Source organism: Trachemys scripta, chromosome 3 (assembly GCF_013100865.1).
Source record: "Trachemys scripta elegans isolate TJP31775 chromosome 3, CAS_Tse_1.0, whole genome shotgun sequence".
In the NCBI taxonomy this organism is placed as follows: Eukaryota; Metazoa; Chordata; order Testudines; family Emydidae; genus Trachemys; species Trachemys scripta.
Genome location: NC_048300.1, coordinates 8,672,381 through 8,690,355, shown reverse-complemented (window position 1 = coordinate 8,690,355; position 17,975 = coordinate 8,672,381). Strand labels below are relative to the sequence as shown.

The 17,975-nt window shown below is 41.4% G+C and overlaps 1 protein-coding gene across 1 annotated transcript; it reads right to left on the bottom strand.

Moving 5' to 3' along the window:
- Positions 1–1,336: 1,336 nt before the first annotated feature.
- Positions 1,337–17,621, bottom strand: CHGB (chromogranin B). The gene is made up of 5 exons (XM_034764085.1): positions 17,531–17,621; positions 11,941–11,984; positions 8,977–9,070; positions 4,497–6,313; positions 1,337–1,751 (listed from the first exon to the last, which is right to left on the bottom strand). The coding sequence occupies exons 1-5, from the start codon at positions 17,577–17,579 to the stop codon at positions 1,668–1,670; spliced, it is 2,088 nt and encodes a 695-aa protein (XP_034619976.1). The 5' UTR covers positions 17,580–17,621; the 3' UTR covers positions 1,337–1,667.
- Positions 17,622–17,975: the final 354 nt, after the last annotated feature.

Genomic DNA, 17,975 nt, shown 5'->3' with positions numbered 1-17,975 from the left:
AACTGGAGGAAAAAATGGCATTATGCTGTACATTTCCAGGGAGCGGAGAGGTCTGAAAAGTATGCAGACTACACATTTCTTCCTGCAATATTTACACATTATGGGCCTGCTCATGCTCCGATTGAAGTCAATGACACATCTTCCCGTGAAATCCTGGTCCTTGTCCGAGTCAATGGCAAAACTGCCATTGCCTTCAATGGGTCCAGGGTTTCACCCTCAGTGACTTTTAAATGGGACAGACTCAAGTCCTTGAGTAGTCCCGTTAAACTCCGTGTGAGTAGCCTGTGCCTAAGTGTTTGCAGGAGGAGGACCTTAAACTGTAGTTTTGCTTTGAGCTGCTTTGCAGTGTTACATTTAGGCTGAAATATTTTAATAAGCAGCTGGCTAATTGGATTAAAATAGTCCCAGGCAGAACATATGCTGTGATACAGGGAGGCAGCACGTTACACTTTAAATAAATATCCCTTCCCCGATGCTATACAGTAAAAAGAGACATTGTCATGGCACGTTTTGTTTTTTTTTAAACACTTAGATAAATCTGGTTAAACTTGAGATCAAGACATACAAATAGTCTTGAAGCTATTTAAGGGAAAATTCCTTATGCTGTTGTGTGATGCCATATGATTCATGAGTAGCTGTTTCTACAGCCCTGCTACTCATTGTTCTTAGCAAGGAATCAAACTGTATTATGGAGATCCAAGCCCTGTACCAGTTGCTCATTCACTGAGGAACTGGGCCCATTTAAAACAATACTGTAAAACTCCTAATCCACATGCTTTATCATTTGGCACTTGCATGCAAAGAATGAGTAATGTGGTGTGATGTGAGGGCTCCTATTACTGAGAAATGATGGATGAGATGATGTAACTCCTACAATGGGGAGCACCTACTCACACAAATTAAGTTAATTGGAGTACTCCCAGAGTAAGGGAGTACTCAATTTGAACAAGTGTGTTCTAATTTGGTCCTACTTTTACAGTCGACAACAGTGCATGTATTAACACAATTTAATCATTATAAATGGCCAAAATAAACAACCACATGTATTTGGTGATACGATAACTTTGCAAAATTTATTTACTGAAACTAATTTACAAAACTAGTTTACTGACAATGAATTTGAGTCATTGGGGCAAACCATCAAGGTTCTGGCATATTTTTGCATGCTCTTGCTATCTAGAATATAAAGAAAATGTGCATGTGGTTCTATTTTAACCTTCAGAAATAACATCCAGAAACTACATTTCAGTGTTTTATGTAGATCTGTTTGTCTGATCTGGGTTATTTGAAAATATCCACAAAATTTAGACCAAAACAAGTCAAGCAAGGAGAAGGATTTTGGTCCAAGATCAGTGTGTTTATTATTTCAAACTCAGACAAATATATTTGTGAAGAACACTAATACAATTATTTTCACAAGCCTATTAAAATATCTGCCTTACATGTAAGTTTATGTACTAGAATTCATGCGAGTTGGATCTCAGTAGCATAATTGCAACTTAAAGACATTTCCAGCTGTGTAAATCACTACACTTCAGTGGACAGTAAACTGCATTTCCTGTTTTAGGGTAAACAACACTTCAGTGGCAGTGAATTACCAAGAAATATAGGTATTTTAAGTAAATAAAGCTACACCTAGCTTTGAAATATACCACTCGACACAGTCTTCATCCCCTCCTGTTATCGTTGAACTTCTCAGCTATTTTCTGCAGTTCCAAATCCATAGCAGCCAGATTTTCCAGCTCTTTTTCCTATGAAGCATTGAAACCAAGATGGTTTTAGGGCAGGGAACAGGTAGGCAAATGTTCTTTTGTATTACAAAAAATAGAGACTAAGGGCTGGTCCACACTAACCCCCCAGTTCGAACTAAGATATGCAACTTCAGCTACGTGAATAACGTAGCTGAAGTCGAAGTACCTTAGTTTGAACTACAAGGTACTTACCGCAGGTCCACACGCAGCAGGCAGGCTGCCCTGTCGACTCCGCGTACTCCTCTCGCGGAGCAGGAGTACCGGCTCGACGGTGAGCACTTCCGGGATCGATTTATCACGTCTAGACAAGACACGATAAATCGATCCCAGAAGATCGATTGCTTATCGCCGAACCCGGAGGTAAGTATAGACGTACCCTTAGACATGTTGACTGAAACACACCTCCATTCAATTATATATAGATTCAAAGCTGATAAAGCCAGAAGGGACCACTGCGAATCATCTAGTCTGACCTCCTACATAACATGAACCATAGAACTCCCCGAATTAATTCCTATTTGAACTAAATAGAGCCCAAGTCAGCACTGTTTACTCAGGCAAAACTCTCATTAACCTCAATGGTATTTTTGTCTGGGTAAGTTGTAGTGGTGGGTAAATTTTTTTTTCAACTGCAACTTTTTTTAGTGGAAAAATGCAGAGTTGGCAACCCAAAACATTTTTCAAATTTGTGTTGATTTCACCAAACAATTAATTTCAAAAACATTTCTGACACTCCCTCCCCTAAATATTTTTTTTAAAAAATCTGATTTATTCTGTCATTTTCAAAATTAAATGTTTGAAATGACTGCTTCAAAGCTAACATTAATCTTTTTTTTTTAAATGCATAAATTATCAAAATGAATCATTTTTGATTTTGTCAAAAAAAAATTTTGTTCAACCCAAAATTAATTTTTTTTGTCTCTTTGCTTTGCTGAAAATTAAAAAAAAAATATTTTGACCAACAACTTTTTTTCCCCACTTTTTAAAATTGCCAATGAATAAAAAAAATGTTTGCCCAGCTCTAGTAAGGAATTCTGAATAGGGTCATACACTGGAGTTAGGATGCACTTGATGACCTAAATATTACTTTAATTTTCTGATTATTATGTAGCTGATGTTTCTTCTTCCTTTTTAAAATACTGTGAGGCGCTCAGATTCTGTGGTGGAAGATCGTATTTGTACCAAGGCAAAGAAATAGATTAGGTAGATGGATAAACAGTGAATGTATAATTGTTTCATGTCTTGCCAGTTTTCCCTTCCATACATAAAGATATCTCAATAGCTGCAGGATTCCCTTGTATTTCCCACTATTTACTGTCAGAAATACCTTTTATACCATAAATATTGATGTAAAGTTATTTAGTTGTCCAGAGTGAATGGTTAGTTTGAGTGATCACTACACATGCACATTTATAGGATAGTGGAAATCACTCTACCTCTGGCCGCACAGCACTGCTTTCTGTTCAATTATTGCCCAGACACACAGTGTATCCTAATACAGAAGGGGTATATTCTGCAAAAATATGGCTGTACAGGAGATCATACTATTACCATAATTTAAAAACAGGATTTACTCCATGCGAACTGTCTCTCTGTCATACAGCACCTCCCCAATTTATGTGCAATCTCCCGTTGCTACTGCTATCCAGAGTACTTCACTAACCACAGTCAAGGAATGTCTCCAATATCCTTGTTCTATTCGCTGAGGCCAAACCGTGGTCCATCAGCTTTTAAGTCTTATGCTAGCTACTTTCTTTATGAACTTCTGTGCTAGTTTTCCACATGTTGCTAATCCTAGCCGCTTGAGATCACACACATTTAGATTAAGATCCAGGCAAGTTCGTTGGACGTTAGTAATCTTTGTTGTGATCACAGTGGTTCTATTTTATGAAACACACAAATGGCACAATATGGAAATTCACACACAAAATCAAATTCCTCCCAGGGAAACTCTTGGGCATCTACTGCTGTATATTAAGAGGATTGTTCTCCATTCCATGTGCACATAACTCCTATTACCTCCTTCCCTGCTGCCAAAGATATCAGATAGATGCAACACATCACCAACTCAGGTGCATACATCTGATATGTGCTGACATTCTGCTCTTACCTGTAGAATATTCATTTAAATGGCACTATCGGAGCATATTGTGAGATCTAGCAATGGGGTTCATGAGCTGAACAGCTCAAACAAAACTGTCTCAAATTCTACTCTGCATTACACTCATGAAGTCAATGGAAGGCAGAATTTTACTCAATGTGAAACTCAAGATATTTTTTCCCCTGTATTATTCAACCAGCTCTACAAAACAGTTGGTAATTTACAATTTAAAGGACCGGATCTTCGGCAAGAGTAAATCGCTATCTGCATGCTTCTGGGTGCCGTTCATGGTTACGGTCTGTAAGGCAGTCTGTATGATCTAAGACCCAGTTAGGTGACAGATCTCCTCTCTATGTGTGTCCTGCTGTGGGGAAGTAGACTATTTGGAGACTGTGAGGATGTGTGTAATGTGTTTTTAAAATTAGTTCTGGAAGTGCACATCAGCATAGGTCCATTGAATTCAGTCAAGCCACACTGATTTATATCAGCTGAGGACTTGGCCCTTAATGAAACTTCAGTACACTTTTTATGATGTTTCACTCTGAGATTCTACTGATATCATTTTTGTAGGTGGAGCTAAAGTCTGAGCTTGATAAGTAATATCAGTGTCACTTTTCTTTTCATAGAAACTCATAAACACGTACCTCCTCTTCCGTCAGAGGCCTCTGGCTGAGATTTCCCTTGTCGCTCCTGATCAATTGACGCTTTTTTAGGTCTTCCCCAGAATTGTACAGTTCTGGAAATTCAGCCGATTTCTTCCTGTAATTCAGAAGCTGGGCGAGTTGATCCATCCTGTCATACTGTCTTTTCATATCAAGTTTGCGGAGCCTTCCTGGATTTCTCTTCTCGCCGTGCCCGTGATTCAGACCATCCAGAAGTTGCTTTTTCTCCCACCAGTCATAGTCGTATTCAGGGAAGAAATTCTTCTCATTCAGGCTGGGTCTACTTTCCTGTTCACTCCCCAGAATCTGGTCCCCCATATTGTCCTTTTTGTCCAAGTGCCTGCTTTTCCACTGTAGGCGGTGGTAGAAGGGACTGTACCGAATTGCTGCTCTTTTCTCATTCTCTGCAGGGAAGTAACTCTTGTACTCCTTCTCCCCATATCTCACTTTCTCCGTACTATCCTCATTGTCTTGTTTCTGATCCTCACTGTCACGTCTCTTTTCTATTTCAGCGTCCATCTCGTCGTAGCCAGGATAGTGCCTTTTCTCCTCACTGTCCCTCTCCTCAGTGCTGTAGTGCCCTGTCGACTGTCCTTTGCTCTCTCCACTGTGCAGCTTGTGCATCTCCTCATCTTCCCTGTCGTGAAGGTGGTGTCTGCCTTCACCATGATGTCTCTTCTCATCCCTGCTGCTATGACCCTGGTGCTTATCCAGCTCTTCCTCACTCTCTTCACTGTGGTGTTTCCTCCCCTCATAGTGATGTCTCACTGCCTCATGTGGTTCATCATGGTGCCTCTTTTTCTCATGTCGTTCTTCCTCGCTTTCCCCACTAAGGTGGTGCCTCTTGTCTTCCTCTTCGCTGTTCTCCTTGTTCTGATGCCGCTGCTCTCTGTACTCCTCACTCCCGTGGCCGGCGTGCCTCTTCTCCTCCACATCTTCAGAGCTGTGTTTCCCATAATCATTACTCTTCTCCTCACGATGATGCTCTGGCTCTTCATAATGGTGTTTCTGGTAGTGGCTCTTTTTATCCCAGAATTGGTTCTCTTCCTCATCAGATTCCTCAAGTGGGTTCCTTTTCTCACCCTCGTGATCTCGCCTCTCTTTGAAGGAGTCGCCCACTCTGTGCTTTCTGTGATTATGTCTTGGTTTGTAGCGTCGTTTTTCTTCCTCAGCTTCTTCACTCTCCTCAGATTCTTCATGCCCTCTGTACTGGTAGGAACCGTGTTCCTTAGACTCATGGTGATTCCTTTCACTGCTCTCCTCCTCTTCCTCTTCCTCCTCCTCCTCTTCCACACTTTCATGGCTTCTCTTTTCATTACTGTGCATCTTTTCCTCAGTGTGCCTATGACCCGTAGAGTGTTTATCATCCCCAGGAGAGAACTCCTCCATGCTTTTAGCTAGAGAGTGAGACCTTTTGTCTGGAAGCTCATGCTCTGCCTCTCCTGACTCTTCGGCATGATGCTTCTTTTCTTTGCTTCCTTCTTCACTGTGGTTATTTCTCTTATAGCTATTCTCATCATCGTCCTCTTCTTCCTCACCTCTTATGTCCAGATGGTGCTTTTTTTCTCCTTTATGGATTCTATTCTCATGAGAATGACTATCCCCATTGTGTTTTTCCTCCTCTCCCCTGCTCTCATCTTCCTCATGATGGTGTTTCTCTTCGATTTCTTCCTTCTGACCTCTCTCTTCCTCTACACTCATATGCTGATGTTTTTCATCCTCTGATGATTCTTTCAAATGCCTCACTTCAAGTTGCTCCTCCTCGTTTTCATTTTTCTTCTCTGCTTTATGCCTGCCACCTACAAAAACAAAAATTGTGTTTAAAAATGTTAACCCAACTCTTCATTAACACATTCTTCATTCAGAATAAGTGGAATAGTTTTTGATGTTGCTAAATTGGTCAGATTGACTTTTTTATGCAAAAAATTAAACACAATGTATTTTTAAAGCTGGTCAAACCTTCTAAAAATTATATTAAAAAAAATCTATGCATTTTTCTTTTAATTTGCTGGTGTTTTTCAACCAGCTCTAATACTAAGCACTTTTAGCTCACATTACAGTCAATGGGAGATGTAGATCCTCACCATCTTTCAAAGTCTGTCATAGAATATCAGGGTTGGACGGGAACTCAAGAGGTCATCTAGTCCAACCCCCTGCTCAAAGCAGGACCAATCCCCAACTAATCCCCAAATCCCTAAATGGCCTCCTCAAGGATTGAACTCGCAATCCTGGGTTTAGCAGGCCAATGCTCAAACCACAGAGCTATCCCTCCCCTGTTGCAATTTTTGCACCCTAAAACCATTCCAAATTGCCCAAATAAAGTGACTGGTATATAGAATGAACATTATACTCAAAGCAAATAGAAAAACCTTTCAAGGTTTTTGAATGCATAGTACCAAAGTGATACCAAGGTATGATCCTGTAGTTATTAGACTTAAATCTCACACTCTGTGGTGTTTCCAAAATGTTAAATAAGAGCCTGATTCTGAAATCAGTTGTAATAGTATTATATGTACACACGGTATGGTGTAACTCCATTGACTTCAGTGGAGATATTCCCAATTTACACCTGTGTGAGTGAGATCAGAATCAAAATCTTAAAGATATGCAGATTGTAACATCACAGTTTAAAATGTCTTACTTTGTATAGACTGCATTTGTGTTTCTTGGTGCTCTAGAAAGAGGTCTGTCTACATTTATAGCATCCTCTAACATCGCAAAAATTGTTCTCCTTTAGTGGAAGAGCTAATACATATGCCAACAAGAAATTATATAACAGGATGTCAAGAATGGAATGCAAGGTGTCCAACCTGCTATCAGTTTGGGTCTTAGATACAGTAGTAAGGATAAGCACATTCAGCTTAAAGAGCTATAATACAGTAGATCAAGGCCAAGATTTTCAAAAAGGACAAATGATTCTGAATGCCTCAATTTTTGGATTTCCAACTTGAGACTCCTTAAATGTGCTTGACATTCAGCCCTTTATGAAAATCAGGCAGCTTTAGGGGGCTTCAAATTGGGCACCCAAAAACTGAGACATTCAAAATCACTCTTGATTTTTGAAAATCTCAGCCAAATTTGTGCCAGCTGTATTTGAAAATCACTGTGTTCTAATCATTGTGATAGGCTGAGGATTACCATTCTACTGAGAGAAGCATCAACTGTGAGCTTTTATTATTGCTTTTCTTGGTAGGTTAGCTCCAGTCTTTTTATTTTTCTGTAATTAAACATCAGTTGGAAAGACAAAAAAGTGAGTACTGTAGTTTGCCGCACTGTTAAGTTTAGCCACATTTCACTATGGCTATTATAAACTATGCAAGCAGGTTTATACCTGTCTTTTTGTGGTAAATTCCATGACACGGAGGAGAATTGCTACTAGTTCAAGACCTGAGAGGATAATTTTCAGTTCCTTGGAGCATTACTCCAATGCTCTGGATTCTGGAAACAGCACTGGCTGCCCAGTAGTTTCTGGATGGATATGAACCCCTGAATAAGCGGGTACCTGCCTACTTGAAACACTGCTTCTCTCCAATGTAACACTGACTCAGTTGTCATTAGCAAAAGCACTCGAGCTGGAGCCTGGTTGGTTTAAAAAGCAGCTGCAGGCAAACTCCCTCCATTTTGGAATGCAGTCTCTATTTTGGACAAAATAGCCCAAATTTGTTCATCTTCAGGGCTTGCTGGAAAAACTCATCTATTTTCTCATGCTTTACAAGAGAAGTTAAGCATAGGAAATCAGGCATTTGCTTCATTGTCTTTTGTCTGGCTAGGTGATTGGTTTAGCCTGGGATTCTTAACCCATTGTTAGCCACCAGCTCAAGGCCAGGCTAGATTAACCCAGTCCTCTATCTGTTGATGGCAATGGTACTTTTGACATTGAAATCAATGGGAAGAGGATCATGCCTTATAATATTCAGGTGTTTGTAATGCTGGGTAGAATGCACTCTGTTTGAACATTATTTTGCTAGAATTATCAACGGGCTTAATCCTCCACCCTTTTTCCTCTTCTATTTCTTTCTTGCATATAGTCCCACTTCAATGGGATTGCTTACACAAAAAAAGATTACTCCACTTTAAGGATAACTTATCAGTAAGAACGGGGTCTTTACCGACTGTGGAAAAAAAAAGTTATTCTACTGTTCATATTGCAAAATTACATCCTTTCATATTTGCATTTTGGAATAACAAACAAATGATGGCTTTTCATAACACTTTTGAAAAATATGGTTTGGATTCAGAGCTCAGAAAAAAACAAATTATAACATTTTAAGAAGTACTATTAACCTTGAAGTCTTTTCTTATACGTGAAATTAAAATGGCAAATGCATCTGGCCTATAAAATGAGAACACATCATAAAAAAGTCATTGTGTTAATAAAATTAAGTCACATCTACCAAATTCTCTTCATCAGCAATGACACTGATTCAATGAGCATCTCAAATTCATTTAGTATTGCACTTACTCTTCTTAAGGATATCTTTGCACAGAGGATTTATTGGTGGAGCATTTGGTTTAGACAGAGCAGTAGAGAGAACTTCCACTATACATCGTGTTACCTAGAAGAAGCAGTAATTGGAGAAAAGCACATTTCAAGTGTAAGACTTTTAAAAACTCTGCATATGTCCAATCATGCATTATCAGAGAGATGTTTAGCTGTAACAACATTGGACTGTGACTCAAGGACATCTGGGTTCATTTCCCATCTCTACCAGAGCCTTCCCAGGTAACCTTGTGCAGGTCACTTCATCTCTCTGCACCTCAGTTCCATGCCGATAAAATGGGGATGATAATGGTTCATTTCTCCCACCTTTTGTTTACTTAGATAACAGACTCTTCAGGGGTGGGCCTTTTATTGTGGGTCTGTGCAGTGCCTAGCACAATGGGGCTCTGATCTCCACTTCTATGCATATTAGCATACAAATAATAAGTGATATCAGCAACGTTTAGGATTTGTACTGGTAAAATGATTTTAAAAAGAGACGGAATGTGTCCCGTGGTTTGAATAGAGGGCAGGTTTTAATACTTGTCTCTACTTCACAAATCACCTGTGCCTCAGGTGACTCATAATTAATTAATTTGTAAATCACATTGAGATCATAACAGGGTCGCTGGCCCATTAAATGAAACTGAGCTCAGCTCTCCTGTTCCGGTCCACATGCTCCCAGCTGGACCAATTAAGAGGGCAAGGCAGCAAGTGGAGGCTATGAAAGGTCAGTCAGGAAGGGCAGGAGAGGAGAGCTGCCAGAGAGAGAAAGTGGTTCCTGGGCTAAAGTTGAAGAGGAGCAAGAGTGGTTTGCTCCCTGGCCTCCCCCAGCCACAGAGTCACGGCCGGAGAGCTGAAGGCAGGAGGACTAGCACAGGGAGATGCCTGCTGGCTCTGAGGTGGAGTTAAAGGCCAGAGAAGGCAGAAGGAAGGGGGAGCAGCAGAGGGGGTTCCTCGCTGGAGAGCTGGACCCTGACGAACAATGAGAGGGCTGGGGGAAGTGCGGAATGCTTCCCTGCCAACAATACTCCTAGCAGAGAGTCTGTGGGGGTTCCCCTTAGGAAGAGTGGGGTTGCTGTCCTGGCAGAGGGACAAAGGAGAACTGACAGTCCAGGTGTGATGGAAGGCACCAGAATGTGGTGTGTTATGTCAGTGACCCAGAGGATGTGAGTTTGAGAGTCTACTTGCATTGGGGTGATATGGATTATGCTGTGGGGGATTTCAACTGTTTTATTAATAAACTATGTATGGACTAGAAGATAAGCTTCCATGGAGTAACTGGAGACTTAAAAGGGAAACTGAGGTGAGGGGCCACTTGCAGAGCTGCACTGGGGCCCCGAGGGAATGCCTGGGAGGTATCAACTCATTTATAGAGTTCCTTACAGTAAATATTCCATAGAAGTGCAAAGTACTGTCCTAAACAACACATGGTGTTAAACAAGAGCCTTTAGAAAAACAACTAAAACACCAGAACATTGAAACATCTTTTTTCCTGGCTATCACACTGTAGAGTATGTACAAGGATGTGGTGTGGTATAAAGGCTTTATTGGCTGAGTTTGGGGTGACCACATGGCTCAGGAGTGCCAATAAACCAGATCACACCATTTATCTATTTTGTATATGCCACATGTTTAATAGCCAGCTATTTCAGAAATGTGATATCGAGTTTCTAGAAGTACTGTTTTTCCCAAGTCTGTGCTATAATGCCTGACTCTTAGTAGCAAGAGTTCAACTGTATAGTCCTTTGAAGGAAAGGAAAATTATTAACTACTAAAATGTAAAAATAAAAAAAATCTAAAAATGATCTAAAATAGCTTTTTCCCTACATAACAATGTAATGTCATTTTAAGGGCTTTCTGGAGCTAACAACAAAACGTACAGGGCTTCTGGCTTATTAATAGGTAAAGTTCCAGAGGTCTCATAATTCACAACCACAAATCTCTCACTGGGTTAAGACACAACTATTACCCATCCTGGGCCTTAGGGCAATGTAATTTTGGGGGTTTGATTGTGAAGATAGAAAAAAACATTTTTGCGACAAATTGCTTCTTTTTAAATACTCTCAGCTGCCCGAAGCTGCTCAGACCCAGGGACTGTCAGAAGTAAACCAATGGGAACAGAGCCGTGGCCAAGGTGCTGATGATGAGCGCACCGGATAAATAAAATGTATCACGTGAGCTCAGATTACCCTCAGAGCTTTCTTGGAAAACACCTGAGGATTTCCTCATAGAATTAGTAACCAGTCTTCCTTATTTCACCGGTATGTCAAGGCTACATTTATAAATTCCTAAGAGATACCCATTTGAGGCCTTCAAATTTGTGACCTCACTCTTTGTGATCCAGCCACATTTTGGTTTTATTCAAATGAATATTTCAGATAATTTTTCAGGCAGACAAAAAAGATAAAATTTTCAAAAGTGCCCAAGTCCCATTTTCAAAAGTGAGGCCCAGCTTTTCAAAGGTACTTAGGCATTGCTGAGCTCAGTGTTGCAACATCTAACAGACTGAGGAGCCTAAACCTCATTTTCAGAGTGGATTTAGGCACTTGGGAGCCTAAATCCCATTAATTGTCAATAGGATTTTGGCTTCTAATTATCTGAAGGGTTTTCAACGCTTTTGTTAGGATCCTCAGTCAGGTGTTGCAAACAATTTCCTGAAGGGATTTCAGCACTTAGGAGCCAAAACCCTATTGACAATGGGATTTAGGCTTCTAAGCACTTAAATCCATTTTGCAAAGGAGATTTAGGCTCCTCAGTCAGTTAGGCATTGCAACACTGAGTGCAGCAGTGCCTAAATATCTTTTAACACTCTGGGTTTAAGGAACCTATTGAAAGCTGATGGGATTTAGGTGCCTATGTCACTTAAGTGCTTTTGAAAATTGGTGGCGAGTATTTTGATTGAAACTTTCTAAATACAACACTTTATGGGATACGGCTACTCACCATTTCTTCAACATGGTCTTTTTCCATTGGCATGCAACTGATACCTGGAAGGGGGAAAGTTTACAGTATCATGGATTCATGCAACACAAAAGCCAACATTAATTTCACTGACAAGAGTCATTGGGAAAATTGACCTTGAATGGCTGTTTGCTTGATGAGGGGTTTGCAGGTGCAGCCCAGAGTTATTTTATATTATACCTTTATGCAAGAGACAATACCTATCTCAAGTAACTGCTGGCCTGGGTTGTGGGCTGGCATTAGAGAACAGGAAACTGGAATCTAGGCTCCTGGGTTCTATTCCCTTGTCTGCTCCTGAGTGATTATGTGACTCTGGATAAGTGATTTAGTTTCTGAGAGATGCCCATTTGTAACAATCTAAAATAGCTTTCTCCCAGGGGCATTGTGTGGCTTTAATTAATGTTTGAAGCTCAGGTCTACATTCTAGTAGTTCGGCAACACATTTCAACCCACATGTTATTTTTGTGGCTGCTGTTGATATTTCTAGCATAAGAAGGAAACATTCTGAGAGTGCGAGGGCCAAGTAAAGAGCTGTATATAGTGAGTCAGCTCATGTAGATGTGACCACCTTAAGGGCCCATATTCATTCTCAGCTTCTACTGCAACTTTTCGGTAGGGTGCAGAAGGTCTACTGGGGAGATAAAATTAACACCTCCCTGCACCAGCAATAGTGATTCTGTCCCAAGCTGTTTACATTTGGGAAGGAGCTGCTGAGTATGAATACATCATTTCATGCATTAGTGCTACAGTAAGCTCTTTTACTGCTTAACAAGCATTGTTACTGTCCAATAATAAACCTTGTAGAATCACATGAATGGGACTCTCTATGGGTTTTTTTAGAAATGGAATTAGATAAGGTGGCCAGCTAGACATTATGATGCAGAAGCAAGGGGCTTTGGAGTGAAGATGGTCTCTGTGCCTTTGCCTCACCATATTGTGTATAGTTATGCAAATAAAGATCACATTCAACTGTTGCCTTCTTTATGACCATATGACTGGTGGGATTTAGAAGATAGGCACAATAAAGCAGACTAAAGAGAAAATTGAGCCAGTCTGCCCCCTCTCACAAAGAACCAGCAAAATTCTGTGAGGCTGACCTCATCCATACAGTAGAGAGGAGTTTGTGGTATTGCATCATCAAGTGGGAGCAAGACCTTCCAGCCCTATGGTATGTGGGTTTGTAGAGTCAGGAGCCTGTTTCACGCATGACTGAATCTCTGTAGCTCCAATGGCCTACCTTCCACATCCAGCAGCGTGGATATAGTAGATGTGCTACCATAGGCTTGTTTTCTCCTATGACTGCAGAGTTGAAGTCCTAGAGGGGACCCAGAGGTAGTTAATGCACCTCCAAACTGTAATAAGTCCCTACCCAATCATTTCTAGCAGAACTCCAGCTGGAGTGCAGGTGAGGGTGCTGTTTAAAGCTAATCATCTCCTCCACCATTAGTATTTGGGGCTGTCTGAAGCAGGTTATTTATTTAAGTTACAGGAAGAAATAATATACCAAGTAACCACAGAACTGATGGTGCTGGAATCTAACCTGCCTGCATCCTCAGTCTTACACTCAGTGACCTGTTGCAGAAACTCTCTCTGAGAGAGAAAACAGAAAATGTGGCACCATACAATGTCCTGCAGGGTATGTGGCAGCTTTCAAATTCCTGTTAAAACTTATCCCTTGAGAGCACATCACTTGCCCCCTTCCACACACACTAAGTAGAGGCTTCTGTGCTTGGGGTCCCCCTGTAGGGTCGTCCCCTGGATCCCAGTGTCGGAAGAACAATGTAATGGAGGTGGCACTTCCCCTCTCATCATGTGTAAACTGAGGGGATGATCCAGCTCATAGCCTCTTCTCATTGTTGTGAGTTGGTGTGACTCATTCCATCAGAAAACATATGCGCACTTGCAAAGTGTGCTGCACAAATGTGAATAAACTGTTGCCTGCAGCTGTTTTGTGTTCTTTCTAATAATCCAGCCACAGAGCACCGCATCTGACTGACGCTTGTTTAATTTGGTAAGACACAGAATATAAAACGTCTTCATCCCTTGATCACTTTAAAATATTAACGATCCTAACTCTGTGCAGTCTCTTGAGTATTATGTTAATATAGGAATCAAAACAGCACTGTGCCATTCTGTCATTCCAAAACTCCAGTTTCTCCAAGAGTCGGGCTCTTCACAGGCAGATAAATGTTCCTCAAGCAGCATTTGTCTGATGATGAAAGATGACGTTCCAAGGCCAATAAGAGGTGTGAGGCCATCATAACATCAGGAGAAATAGTGAATAGTGGACAAGTGTCATATTAGCCTTCCGTGGGGGAATAAAATGAATATCAAATTCACATGAGCGCTGAAAAATATATATGAGGCAGATTCTCTGCTGTAGCAAAAATCCATTCAAAGCAACAGAGGGGGAAGCCATCAGGCAGCCAATCTGCTCTGTTCTTCCCCGCTGTATGTTGCTCTAACCTGTGCCAGCTGGCAAGAGTCCCAAGGGACTGGTTGCCAGCTGGGGACAGCTGGAGTTCAGCACTCTCTGGCTATATAGTCATCCTGCACTGGGTTGCAATGGGTGCATGTAGGAACTTTCTACACTGGTTCTGTAGCTGCTCGGGAGATGTAGATGTTTTCACTGCCTCAACAGCACAAAGGATTGGAGCAGGGCAGTGAATCTGCCCCATGTGTTTTTTCTATCATGTATACAGCTTTAGCTTGATAAAGTAGGAACAAAACCAGGAAGCGTACAGAAAAGCAAGCCCTATATTTAAACACGGTCTTAACTTAATTTTTAATACCTACCTGGCAGACATCACATGAACATTTCCCCCTCCTGTAACAAATATGTTTAGGCCACGAAAACCAGATGGCCTGATTTTCAAAGGTGTTGAGTGATCACAAATACCACTAAAAGCATGAGAACTGCAGGTGCTCACCACATTTGAAAAAGTAAGCAATATGTCAGCGTTAGTTTTACTTGCACGATTTATGATTGTTTCGGTGTAGCCATGTAGACTCTCCAATAGGGCACTGTTTCAACATTTCATCAGTGCTGATGACTCACGACAGCACAATCTCTGAATGAAATGGAAATTTCAGCAAAAATTATTTTTTAACAAAGATCATATAAGTCCAAGTTTGGTAGGAATGAAAATAAAATTCAGGAGGCTGGAGGAATTAGTCATTTAAAAAAAATAGACTTGCCAATTCTATAGTTTACTTACCCCTGTGACTTTTGAAAGCTATATAGTCAAGATAAGAAATTGCATATACATGGTGTTGGCAGTGATGTCACAGCCAAATAAAAATGAACAATAAAGGCCTGATCCAAAGCCCAGTGAAGCAATGAAACAACTCTGATGGACTTCAGCGGGCTTTTTGGATCAGGCCCTATATGTAAGCATTTATATCTTCCTTTTTCATTTCTGCATTCTTATAGTAACAAGACACATTTTGTGAAATTATTGCACTTCTAGAGCTGGGTTTACTCTGCTTTCCATTTGATGCCTTTTAGTGTATCTAAACCTGAAATAATAATAACCCAGAAATGCATTGTTAACCTTTAAATTTCCCTAGTGAAATTAGGTAGTATGTATAAGAAAATACTCATTTTGGTTTTAGTTATAGAGCTCATGTAAATTGCGTGAGTTAAGTTTAATATAAAAACCTTTGAATTCAAAACAATGTGAACAAAAATCTCTATTACCTAAAAATACTAGCTTTGCTACTTTAAAATCAGCTATTATATTTTGCCAGTTGCTTCTAATTAACTTATTTTGCATAAAATTAGACTTTTAGACATCAATGTAATTGTCATACTGGAGACAAAGTAAACAGATGGTTGATTAGCTTTTAAGTAGTTTAAGGAAAAGGTGTATTTAAAAAAATGATCCTTGGCACTAATTCTACAGTTAACAGGCAGGGTACGAAGATTCACCAAGCACTACAGTGAAAAGGTCCTTACCCTGAGTAGTGCCTTACTCTGTGATGAGTCCCATTGAAATCAATGGGACTAGTGGAGGAGTTGGGTACTACACAATGAGAGTAAGGGTAGCAGAATCAGATCCCAAATGAATAGAAGCAGAATAAAGAATAAAAATACAGATTATGAAAGACTAAATTGGCAAAGCCATTCAAGAAGACACTATGTTTTTGCATCCTTACTTTTAACATATTAAAGCTTTTCTAAAATCGGGCATATGAATACAATTAATTGGTAAATTTAACAGGAATTCCAGCTATGTAATGTTACTGTTTAACCATCCATGAATAGTATATTGATTTTTGTTAATGCTTTCCCTTTAAATTTCTAGAAACACCTTATATTTAGCCAACACCCATTACATAGAAACCGTTGTCTGCCGAAGCATCTCTCCCTAGTCATACTATTCATTCTGAGCATCTTGTTAAACCTCTAGGGCTCTTCGTGTCTAGCTTTTGCAGAGGACTATGCAAACTCACAGACCATTTGACAGAAATAAACCATTCAATTATCGTGTTTTTTTTCCTTTTCCAGAATTCAGGTCTGTTTGACAGTTGCAGCAAATAAATCCATCCGTTGATTTCAAGTGATCCATTGGTTTCAGTAAGGAGGCAAAGTGCCACCATCCAGGCTCAATCTAAATAATTAAAGTGGGTGGATAGAAATGACGACAAAATCTCAACAGATGGCGTAATCCTCCAGGACAAAACATTCCCCTTCTCAATGTAGGTAAAATTTCCCTCCAACAGCAAGAGGTTTTTTAGGTCAGTTGGTTGGACATATTTTTATTTATTTATTTATTAAGAGTATGCTGACTAACATCAACTAAAAAACAAACACCAGTTTGAAAAAAATCGATCTGGACTTTTAATTCACATACCATTTTAAACTGAATCCACAGAGTAGATTTTTTCCCCCCAGACAATGAAATTTTTTTAACATATAAACCTGTTAATAGGATGGGAGTTGGAGAAGAGACAAAGATGCCAGACACTTATTACCTGTTTGTATTCTCCTAAATCCAATACGGGGGCCATTTCTTCCTTTTATTTTTAATTACTTTCAGCTGTCCTAATTTCTACCCAGTCTGTCTAGTAAAGTTAAAACAGTCATGGTTGTTTCTACTCTGAGCCACAAATGATCAAATTTGCGTGTTTGTACTCACACTATCTATGTGTCCATCAACACACTCAGAGACACTGACACACACACACACCTATCAGTGTCTGTGTTATATATAAAAGAAGCATACAGTATGTAGTCTCTATATATGTACACACAATACACCCTCTATACTCTGTACATAGAGGCACACAGGAGATGTAGATACAGCCACTGAAGGTGGGTACAGTCCATGGATGGCTACACGAATAATACCCGCACAAGAGAGGGGCGGGTGGGTGACATTCTCTCTCAGGCTATCGCCCAGGCAGACCGGCTGCCCGTCTACACTCACACTCACACACACACGGGTCTCTAGCTCCGGGAGCGGGGGTCCCGGTCTGGCTGGGGCAGGGGCCCCGGAGCTGTCCAGGGCGGATGCTGCAGGCTGCGGGCCGGGGGCAGCCCGCTCTCCAGGGTGCTGACGGCACTCACCTGCCAGCGCGGCGGCTCCCAACAGGCTGAGCAGCGCCAAGGGCGGCATGGTGCGGGGCGGCGCGGGGTGCGGGCGGTGCGGGGCGCGGGCAGGCGGCTGCGGCGGCTGCTGCACAGGCTGCTCCGGCAGCGCCGCCGTGCCGCGCTATTTAAAGGGGGAGCGGGGGCGGCGGGACTGGGGAGTGGGGGGGGGGGGGAAATCCGGCGCGATCCCGCCAGCAGCCTGCGTCACGAAGCCCCCGGCGGGAGGGCGGGGCCCGAGCTAGAGCCCCCTCCTCCCCCTCCCCCCCGCCACACACAGACCCCGGTCCCCCCCCCGCCACACGCAGACCCCGGCATCCCACCCCACCCCCCCACAGACCCGCTGCCCCACTTCCACCCCCCGCCACACTTAGATCCACCCGGTTCCCCACCCCCCGCCACAAACAGACCCCGGTTCCCCACC

Excerpts from the sequence above, each read along its gene's own strand:
- CHGB (XM_034764085.1), bottom strand. The coding sequence starts at position 17,579 with ATGCCGCCCTTGGCGCTGCTCAGCCTGTTGGGAGCCGCCGCGCTGGCA. Across the intron at positions 9,071-11,940 it reads AAGACCATGTTGAAGAAATG|GTAACACGATGTATAGTGGA; the intron begins GTGAGTAGCCGT and ends TGCTTCTTCTAG. Across the intron at positions 1,752-4,496 it reads GGCCTCTGACGGAAGAGGAG|GAAAAAGAGCTGGAAAATCT; the intron begins GTACGTGTTTAT and ends AATGCTTCATAG.